The sequence below is a fragment of the Hydractinia symbiolongicarpus genome, chromosome 12 (genome assembly GCF_029227915.1).
Source record: "Hydractinia symbiolongicarpus strain clone_291-10 chromosome 12, HSymV2.1, whole genome shotgun sequence".
Classification (NCBI taxonomy): domain Eukaryota; kingdom Metazoa; phylum Cnidaria; class Hydrozoa; order Anthoathecata; family Hydractiniidae; genus Hydractinia; species Hydractinia symbiolongicarpus.
Genome location: NC_079886.1, coordinates 10,776,329 through 10,787,062, shown reverse-complemented (window position 1 = coordinate 10,787,062; position 10,734 = coordinate 10,776,329). Strand labels below are relative to the sequence as shown.

The 10,734-nt window shown below is 33.1% G+C and overlaps 2 protein-coding genes across 2 annotated transcripts; one reads left to right on the top strand and one right to left on the bottom strand.

The window, feature by feature from the left end:
• Nucleotides 1-3,061: 3,061 nt before the first annotated feature.
• LOC130622013 (pituitary tumor-transforming gene 1 protein-interacting protein-like) lies at nt 3,062-10,591 on the top strand. The gene is made up of 8 exons (XM_057437408.1): nt 3,062-3,188; nt 4,209-4,298; nt 4,382-4,437; nt 7,760-7,862; nt 8,200-8,320; nt 8,990-9,055; nt 9,366-9,412; nt 9,575-10,591. Exons 2-8 carry the CDS (start codon nt 4,229-4,231, stop codon nt 9,622-9,624), a joined length of 513 nt encoding a protein of 170 aa, XP_057293391.1. The 5' UTR covers nt 3,062-3,188; nt 4,209-4,228; the 3' UTR covers nt 9,625-10,591.
• LOC130622009 (uncharacterized) lies at nt 4,497-7,501 on the bottom strand. The gene is made up of 2 exons (XM_057437404.1): nt 7,232-7,501; nt 4,497-5,786 (listed from the first exon to the last, which is right to left on the bottom strand). The coding sequence occupies exons 1-2, from the start codon at nt 7,267-7,269 to the stop codon at nt 4,748-4,750; spliced, it is 1,077 nt and encodes a 358-aa protein (XP_057293387.1). The 5' UTR covers nt 7,270-7,501; the 3' UTR covers nt 4,497-4,747.
• Nucleotides 10,592-10,734: the final 143 nt, after the last annotated feature.

The following is a 10,734-nucleotide window of genomic DNA, read 5'->3' as shown; positions in this document are numbered from 1 at the left end:
CTAACCTTGGTTTCTTGCACAAAGTACAAGCCTTATAATCACTAAGCTAAAGAGTATTTTTGGTGACATATTGGCGCAGTTTAGATAAAATGGCATTAGCTCTTTTAAGTTTGGAATTAATTAAATTAATATGAGATCGCCAGGAAAGGTCGAAATCGAGTAAAATACCTAAATAATTAATCATGACACTAGAATTATAATACGTTTATAATAATACGTAATTTATTATAATACGGGCACTTGGAAAGAATAGAGGGCAATAATTGGGTAAGAAAGTGTAGAGACTTGATAGTTCCTGGGGCAAAGCCCAGAGGCAGACCGAGAAAGTCTTGGCAGGAGGTTATAAGGACAGACTTAATACAGAGGAAGTTAAGTTTAGATCTAACACAGTCTAGATCAGATTGGAAGAGGGTCATTAATATACCCCGTCCAACCCATGCTAGCATGGAAAACGGACCTTAGGACTAGAATGATGATGATGAGTAGATTTATGTCTAGGTTTAAATATAATGTATTCGGTTTTTGATGTGTTTATCAAAATTTTATTGCCGTTAAGCCAATAACACAATCGTTTAATATCGGACTGACATGCCTTTTGTAGATGTTTAAGATTTTTATTGAAGTGTAACAATTTGGTATCATCAGCAAAATGATGGACCTCCCCAAATTTAATAGCATGAAATAAGTCATTTATATAAATTAAGAAGAGGAGAGGCCTAAAAACCGAACCTTGAGGAACACAATGTATTTAATAATGTTGGAGCCAGATGAAATACCAGAAAAGGAGACAATTTGTTTTCGATTTAAGGGGTAAGATGAAAAGAGTTCTAATGAATGTCCATGAATACCATAATGTGAGAGTTTAAAAAGAAGTATAATGTGGTCAACTGTGTCGAATGCTTTTTCAGGATCAATAAATAGGGGACATGCAAAGTTTCCTTGGTCAAGGGCTTTAGAAATAAGCTGAGTGATAACTGAAAATAAATTTTGGAATGGACTGTTCCACAATTTACCTCCTGCATTATTTTGCCTGTCAATTAGCGTAAGAGGTCTATGGATTATAATATAACATACAAAATTTTAATACCGTGAGACAATTATTTTTTCAAAAATGAGAAATATTCATAGTGCCCATGGACAAAGCCTTAGGCCACCCTCAAAAATACAATTGGTTAGCGTCACCCGACCGACTCACTTTAAAAGGCTAGAGTCGAGTCGGGGAGTCAGTAAATTTGTAAAAAATAAACCAAACAATCCACGAACAATCTTCGACACGCAACAAAATCCACCATTTACCTTTTCAGTGGTCCTTCGAATTATTTCGATATGGAACTGCGCTGTGCTACTCAGTGCTATATTTCTCTGCTTCGCATTTATACGGCATTACAAGCTCAAACCATGGGAACGACATTGACTGACAAAAATCGAACTTGAAACGGAGTCTAAAAATACAGCTGGCGTACATTTAAAACGAATAATAGAAAATGGCTTTTCAGGAAAAATTTTTATCCCACCGACCGACTGACTCACTTTTGTAATTAGAAATGACGCTAACCAAACATATTTTCGACGGTGGCTTTATTAAATTTACTCTGTTTACTTCCTTTTTTAATACAGAAAATGAGTGAACAACTTAAACTGTGAAAAGAGGTGTAGCTATGGGAAAAAATATCTTTTGGAAAAAACTGAAAAAAGATGGCAGAGGCTTTGGAGATTGTACTTCGCAGGTTCTTTTTTCTCACCTATTTTATGGGAGTGATCCTGGATCTGGGTTTGTCCCGTAGCCGACTCTTACCAGACGAAATGATGAAATTCTTGGTGCAATAATTAGCAGTTATATCCTTCTGACCATTAAGAAATATTGAGGGGATGGGGATCATAAAAAAAAATCAAGAAGAAGAAAAAAACATCCAAACGGGTTAGGTAGCTATATCACTCTTTCCTTCCTTTAATTACGCCAAAATATGGGTTAAAACATTAAAAATAGTTCTACATTTTTAATTTTTCCTGTCATATCGTCTTTATTATTATTATTCTCATGTGAAAAACAGAATACCTTTCGAATTTGGTGAATTTAAAATCCTGAGGAATCCTGTTATGTAATTACTCCTCCTTTTAATAAAATTAAATTGCCGAACGATTTGGAGCAAAGATTATATGGATGTCAGTTTCCCGGAGACGGAGCACGGAAAAATTACGTCACTGACACACAGGACTCATCACAACACTGAAGGATTTCTTTTCTTTTTTTCTTTTATTCTAGTTTACCTTTTTATTGCTTCCACGATATCCGAATTACACATCCCAAAAAGATAATTTGACTGTTGTAGTTTTTTTAATTGAATTAGCATTCGTTGACTGTCTTGCTGTCTTTTAATTTCTTGTTCTTGTTTATGGCTGGGGGATAATGCATGGATGGGTAGCTGGCTAGCTAGCTATTCTCGGATCCGGGTTAACATTATCAAATTTTGAAAAAGAAAACAAGGAACTTTGAGAAAAATGAGTGGCATATTGGAATTTATCAGCAAAAATTATATAACATAGGAAATTTAGAATACCAAAAGATTATTAGAACAGGATTTTTTGTAATTTAAAGTTTTTAAATTTTATAGGAGTTTGACCATAATATGAAAAATTTTCACTGCAGTGAATTTGTGTGGTCGTTTTTTCATAAAACATCAAAAGTTTGGCTACTAATAGAGGCAATTATACTGTTGTACTTACATAGCTAGTGTATAAACTTGAAAATTTGCATGTTTCCATAAATTTTGATGCTGAATTGGTCATTTTTGTTAAAAATGATCAGAATATTTCAAGCATGTTAACCAGGATACGGGAATAGCTAGGTATTAATTTTGTAGGTTTTTAATTTTGAATAGCATTCACTTAATACTGCAGGAAACAAGGTTCCCCTTAAAAATATGTTTAGTTTATGGATCACTCACATATTATAGCTAGCTAGCTACTGACTTTTGCTTTTTTTACATTGTTCTTATAGTTGCGAATGTTTACAAAGTTCTGTATATGCGCGCATTTTTACAGGCAATAAAAGAAGAACCATAGAAAGATAATTGACTTTTTCCTTTAATTTATAGATTTAAGAAATAAACAATCTCAAAGGAGCTGGAATTGTTTTTTCTTAACTATCATTTTCTCTTTTTAGGATCAGGTTTTAATTATTTTAAAAAGTAAGTTGCTTTTTCAACTTGATTTATTTGATCATTGCGGTCTGTTTTTTATATTTCTTGCCTGTGTACATGCATGCACATGTCCATTGTTTTGATGCAAAATCAAAACAACTATGTCACGCTGCAACTCATCTATACTACCAAATCTCTTGGAATGTGCCCATGTTTTTAAGACTTGGCTAGCCAATCTTCGGATAGTGACAAATAGGTGACTAGGTCTTATATGTGGATCTATGGATGCACATCTTCAATCTTGGAACAATTGTGGAGGACAAAAAGAACAAGGAGAATTTTACACTGTTAGTAACATTGAATTGAAACTGTCCCTGCCCAATTAAAAGGCTGAAATAATTTATTATATAGGTATAATGTGTGATGCCTAATAGGCTATAGCTCAGTATAAAATTAAAAATTTAAAATACATAGCAAACCTCTATATATAACATTTATTATAAAATTTATAGAAATTTTTCAATTGATTAGAAAATAAGAAACCCAAGTCCAGCTTTTTTCCTAATATATACACTAAAGAAATTCTGAATATGGAAACTGTTTCACACACATGATTTTTTATGGAATTCTTTGGTTATGGTTAAGAAAACTACAAATTTTATTTGTCAAATAGGCATACACTCATTACTTCTGATGTCTGCCACAATGTCAATTCATTGCATTTATGAATTTTAAGACCAATTAACTTACAAACAGAAGGACATAACTTTCATTTCACAAGTGGGTATAGTTGAGACACATCTTATTTAAGCTTTGTCAAGTCCCCCAATCCAAGGATCATCAACCTGTTACAGAATCAACAGGTTGATGGCATTATTATAAACTTACAAATGGAAGGACATAATGGGTAATTGAGACAAAAATAAAATTGGCCAGTTCCCCGAACCAAGGACCATCATCAACCTGTTACAGAATCAACAGGCATTATTATAAAGGTGCACCTCAACCTCACCTTCAATGTTGGCCAACCTTTTGCCTATTTAAAATTCTTTTTATATATGATTTTAGATAATAGTAAGTAAATAAAAATGAAAGCAGAATTTGTGTTAAGTACATTGCTGGTCCTGTTTTTATCAACTCTAGTTACTGAATCCTCAGGTAAGTTTCTGGATTGTATTTTATTTGGTTAATAATTTTGCATGGTGACTTTTAATTTTGTATATCTTTTACATTTTTTTTAGCTTTGTGTAGTGATAAAGACAACACTAGTTGTTCTGATTGTGTAAAAGATTTTGATGTAAGTTAATCTACCACTATCCAGTTGTGTTACGTTTTTATATAGTACAAATATTCAATACAGATGCGTAATGCTATCCTCAAAACAGTGCTCGACTATAACATTAAATCACAGGAGCCATATAACAAGGGTAATAAAGTAAACTGAGCTTTTACAGTACTCAGAGTTTCATGTATTCACTATACAATCCTCAGCTGTAAAATAAATTCAACTGATCTGAATTCCTATAAGTATAACAAAATTAAATGAGGCTGTAAAACGTGCAATAAAATCAGTAATTTACAATAAGAAAAGTGTCAAAATGTCATTATCAGTCTTTTGATTTATAATTGGCCAATAGGTATTTGTTCATATGGCGGCATTTAGAAACGATCTCCGACCTTTTGTTTAAAAGTTCGTTTTTATTTTCGTAACTAAGGATTTCCAATTTCTCTTGCAGACAAAGTGGACATGATTTGCTTTTGTTCGAGTAACTTCTCACACGTTTTACGATCGACCAGTTTAACTCCGGCGTGATATTTTGATCCTTTAACTGCCAGATGTAAGTGGACAGCGTGGTACTGTTCATGTACTTTTTGTTGTTGAAAGATAATTTGTGCCCACCGTAGCGTTCTTTGAACTCTTTCTCAGTTAACCCGATGTAGGCCTTTTTTGGTTGGTTTTGAGCGGTGACTTCGCATTTGTAGATGACAGACTGAACTCTACAATTTCCTTGTAGAGGGCACGTTCTTTTAACTCTGCAATTGCATGTTGGTGTATCGATTATTTGTTTTGAAGAAACTTTTTTATTATGTGAATTAATGATGGACTTCACGTTTTCTGTACAACTGTAGCTGACTTTAACGTTATTCTTATTGAAAACTTTTTGAAGGTTGTTTTCTTTTGTAAAGTGCTTCTTAATTAGTTTCAGAAAGGATCTCCCGACGTCGTTAACAACATTTTTATTGAAAGGTGGGTTAAACCATATCACGTTTCGTTTCCTATTTCTGCCAATCCGATTGGGTTCCTTTTTATTGAAGGACAAGTTCAGGTTTTTGTATCCGCTTTTTCGGAGGGCTTCTTCGTATTCCGTTTTGGCTTGGTCAAAAACTTGTTCGTTTGACGAATTTTTGACAAGCCTATCGTTGATTGATATTGGTAGTTGTTTCAAAATATTTTTTGGATGGTTAGATAAAATGTGGACGTATTGGAGCTGATCGTTTGGCTTTTTGTAGGGTTTGAAAGTTTCTGAATCTAAATCAAGTGTAACGTCGAGGAAGTCTACTCTTTTTAGGTTAGTTTGAATCTCGATGTCGAATCCGATCGTTTTGAAGGTTTCGATTATTTTTTTACGTTTGGTGTCTGTTGATCTGCCTCTTGAGTTTCTTAATACTAATAATCCGTCATCACGGTATAAGCCGATGTCGTCTTTTCTCACGATTGAAGAGAGCTTTTGCAGAATAAGAATGCCAACTAACTCACAAATTTCGGCTCCATCAAAGCTTCCCATAGTAACGTCAAAACATCCATGTATATCTTTTTTCTTCCATGGCTCTTCATTGAAAAACAAAAGTGACTTTCGGCAGTGTAAGATAGTTCTTATTTCTTTGTCTGATATCGTAGTGTGTTCCTTTGCAAAGCGTAATGCCTCGTCTAGAATGTTGTTTGTAATTGATGGGTAAAATTCTTTGATATCAAGCTGGATGAAAGTACAGGTTTGTTTGTTGTGCAATGAGGAAAACCAATCCAATACCTGGTCGGTGTTTTTCCACTGGTTAACATGAAGTAAGTTTCGTAGGTCTGAATTAATTCGGTCCAAAATCGATTTGCTAATGGCACCAAGCTCACTTTTACATGGGTTTATAAGACGACAAGGCTGTTTTTGATGAAAGTTTTCTTTGTGATCTTTCAAGGATATAAATGCAGGAGATTTTGCGAGTTTTTCAGCGCGATTGTCTATTTTGTAAGAAGATGCAATTTCTTTTGCTTCGGAGTTGATCGCTTTTTCGAGAAGGGGCGGTGCTTTTTTGTACGTTTTGGTGACGTTTTCTTTCAATAGCTTTTCGTGGAGGTCTGGTGCCATCGTGTAAATGTTTGAAGTCTTATCGGCAAAAACGTAAACCTTGTTTGATTTGCGAATGCTTGAAATGTCCTTTTTCAGTTTTCGTTGGAAGGTGTCATGTGTGTTACGAAATTCGATGTTTTCAAATAGGTCCAGTAAATCTGATTCGAAGTTTTCCAGTTCGGTGCAAGGTGGAGGAGTGTTCTTACTTTTAAATCCGAAGGTTTCTGCTTTTGGAATTGTATTTCCGTCCCTGTTGTTAATCCAGTACATTTTCCAGCGCATACGTTTTATGACTGCTTCGATTTTATCAATTAATTTAGTCTTGTAAGAATTTTTATCAGGAATCGGTATGTTCTTCAAGGAGTAAGCAAAGTTTATTTTCTCCATTGATGAAAGCAAAACAAAGTGCTCGACAAGATAAATCCAGGAGCTGTTTATATTCAATACAGATGCGTAATGCTATCCTCAAAACAGTGCTCGACTATAACATTAAATCACAGGAGCCATATAACAAGGGTAATAAAGTAAACTGAGCTTTTACAGTACTCAGAGTTTCATGTATTCACTATACAATCCTCAGCTGTAAAATAAATTCAACTGATCTGAATTCCTATAAGTATAACAAAATTAATCCCTCTACAAGGAAATTGTAGAGTTCAGTCTGTCATCTACAAATGCGAAGTCACCGCTCAAAACCAACCAAAAAAGGCCTACATCGGGTTAACTGAGAAAGAGTTCAAAGAACGCTACGGTGGGCACAAATTATCTTTCAACAACAAAAAGTACATGAACAGTACCACGCTGTCCACTTACATCTGGCAGTTAAAGGATCAAAATATCACGCCGGAGTTAAACTGGTCGATCGTAAAACGTGTGAGAAGTTACTCGAACAAAAGCAAATCATGTCCACTTTGTCTGCAAGAGAAATTGGAAATCCTTAGTTACGAAAATAAAAACGAACTTTTAAACAAAAGGTCGGAGATCGTTTCTAAATGCCGCCATATGAACAAATACCTATTGGCCAATTATAAATCAAAAGACTGATAATGACATTTTGACACTTTTCTTATTGTAAATTACTGATTTTATTGCACGTTTTACAGCCTCATTTAATTTTGTTATACTTATAGGAATTCAGATCAGTTGAATTTATTTTACAGCTGAGGATTGTATAGTGAATACATGAAACTCTGAGTACTGTAAAAGCTCAGTTTACTTTATTACCCTTGTTATAGTACAAATAAAAGTATAAATATTCTAATCTTACTTTTCATCCAGTGTTACTGGTGTGTACCTACAAAGAAATGTGGTGAACGACCAACCATAAAGCCTTCAAAGAGCGAGTGTGATGGCAAATGGTATGCTTTTTCTCAATGCAAAGGTAAAAACATATATTTGTCTTTTTTTGTCTTTTAATGCAAGTTGGAAGTATGGTTAATAATAATAATAATAATAATAAATATTTAAAGTGGCTAGCCCAGAAAATCACAAAAACCTATAGTTAGTGGATTGTTTCCACTGGGGGCCACTAATGGTTTCAAAATTATTTTTGTTTCAAAGGGTTTTAGAATCAGAAATTTTCTTAATTTGTATAATTTTGTAGTGAGGGACTTATCTCAAATTTACCTTACGATCATAACATCAGCTCAATTGTTAGTGCAATGAGGTGTAAACTGAAAGTTGCTGGTTTGGATGTTGACTGTAATTGTATTTTATAGTGTCTGGAAATTTCTTGTTAATCGTCATACCAATTTGTGCTTTTGTTATACTGGTGATTGCGATTGCATGTATATATTGTTGCTGTTGTCGAAACTGTTGCAGGGAGCGTAGAAGAAAGAAGTAGGTAGTATCTCAAGAAGTCATGTACTAATTTGACATTGTTTTTTGAAAGGTCTGACGTGTGCATATGAGAGTAAAAACAAGTGCAAATCTAATTAGTGTGCAGCATTATGTTACTAACATTTTTGTTATTAAAAACCAAAGTAAATTATGTGATGCACACAAGGCTAGTCATGGAGTATCGAATCTTGAAACAATCAGTTCTAAATTATTTTTTGTGTAGTAAGACACTTTTCCATTTTTGGGTGTTTTTGTGAAATTAATTATTAGTTTTTTCATCAATGGACACTAATATGTTGCAGTTTTTTATTCTAAACACTCTCACACTTTTTTGATAAATGGCCGTTTTAGAAAAAGGTCCAGGAAACTTGACTTTTTTAATCAATAATGCTGAAAAAAAACCTATTAAATTTTTTCAATACCTTTATATAGTTATATATCCTGTTGAATGATGAGTTTTTTAAGCACTGGCTAAAGATGGATCACATTAACCTCTTTCTCCGATATTGTTATTGAAGGCTGAATTACTGTTAATTTGGTTCAGTATACATTTTTTAAACACTTTCCTTGATAATCTTAAAATCCACCTGGAATTGTTATAGTTAATTTATTGGAAAAAGTCCTGGAATTTTGTTTCCATGGCTTTCTACTTATGACTTGTTTTTCTAGGTGGGCCAAAGAAGACAATAGGAGTGATCAACGCAAAAAAGAAAGAGAGGACCGCCACGCAGCCAAGTAAATATTTTTTGTAATGTGATTTACTGGAAACAAGAAAAACTTAAGGCAGAGTTTTTTGAGATAAATGAGGTCAATATATTTTAACATTTTGTTGATTAAGTGAAGTCAATATTAATCTAATTAACTTCAAAATATCAAAGCATGGCGATGTTTTATTGTAAACAAATTTAGTTGCACATTTTTAAAACCCACCGATGTTTTTTATGTCAAAATTTTACTTTCATGTGTTGCTTATAATATACCGGTTTAGAGTTCTGTGTTGTGTTGTGAAGTTGTATACAACATAAAATTTCTGTATTTTTTTCAGGGATGAAGAGAGAAGGCTAAAACACGATCAAATCCGTATGAAGTATGGTTAGTAACTAAATCCGTATTTATATTTTTTAAGGCTTGTTTTTTAGTACTTGAGAATCACCCAGATGATAGAAAACTGCTACCATTCGAATCTAAAGAATTTTTTTTGTATTAGACAGGTGTTTTGGATATTTTAACTAAATCATCACATTTGTCTTTCAGGTTTGTTCAAGGAGAATGAACCAAAATATGAGAAATTTGACGCATCTTAAAGTGTTGTAACTGTTGTTATGACGTCAAAGGTTATGGTTTATGTGTATAATTGGTGTTTCTGATTTTGGTGATTTTTTATTCAAGCGTTTTAATATTCTGAAAAGGTTTCATATAACATAAATGGTTGATGCTATATATTTAACTTCAGCCGGATTTTCTAGCACCTACCCTTATAGAATTGCAAACGATAAAAAAAATATATAATATTTCATGTAATAGAATTTACGTTTAGTTTGAATACTGCCTAAAAACTTGAGCCTAAAATTTGAATTGTCACGTGTGCTAAGAAGGTTATGAAATACACACAGTGTTACTTTTTGTATTCTATAAGCGATAACACCATAAGATAGTCTTTTTCAGTTATCTCAGTTTTGTTGTTTTTTAGGACCACTTATGTATTTAGTTTCGGTTAAGAATCTCGATAAATACTTACATATCAACTAAAAATGTGCTAAGTGTGGTCAATGTTTTCTCGATGGGTGAAATCTTGTAACTGAATGTTGTGAATATCATAGGATATAATACTCGTCATGAGTTTTTTGTTAGCTCTTCTGCTTCAAATAAATTGGAATATTTTCGTGTTTTTATAAATATTGCATCTAAAAAAAAAAACATGTAAATGGTACACGAGAGTGTTTATATTTCATAAATTTCCCATCAAGATAAGCAAAGTAAAATATTTCAATGTTTTGAGGTGTGGGAGCCCCGTATAGTTAAACCCTGAGTAGTAACACCGTAGTGATATTTGGTGTATAGTTTGCACATTTAACCATGACGACGGTTTCAAGAGAGTTTTTTTATGTTTTTGTGCTAAAGAATGTGATTGTGTTGTTGTGGAGAGGTGTATATTTTTATGAGATGTAATTATAAAATTGTAGAGGTATTTTTGTATTAAAAGTGTTTGCACAAAAATTCTTATATTCCTGTACATTGTTTTTTTCTGAATAGAAATCAACGGTGATCAAATTTTATTGTTCCTTTCTAACAATTCGAGAAGTTGTCTAAATGTCAAAGTGAGATCTCTCTTAATGGTTTCGCGGCTCATATTTTCGCGAATGATTGTAAAAACTCTCGCAGATAAAATTTACTCTTCTTCCGTCAATGAAATT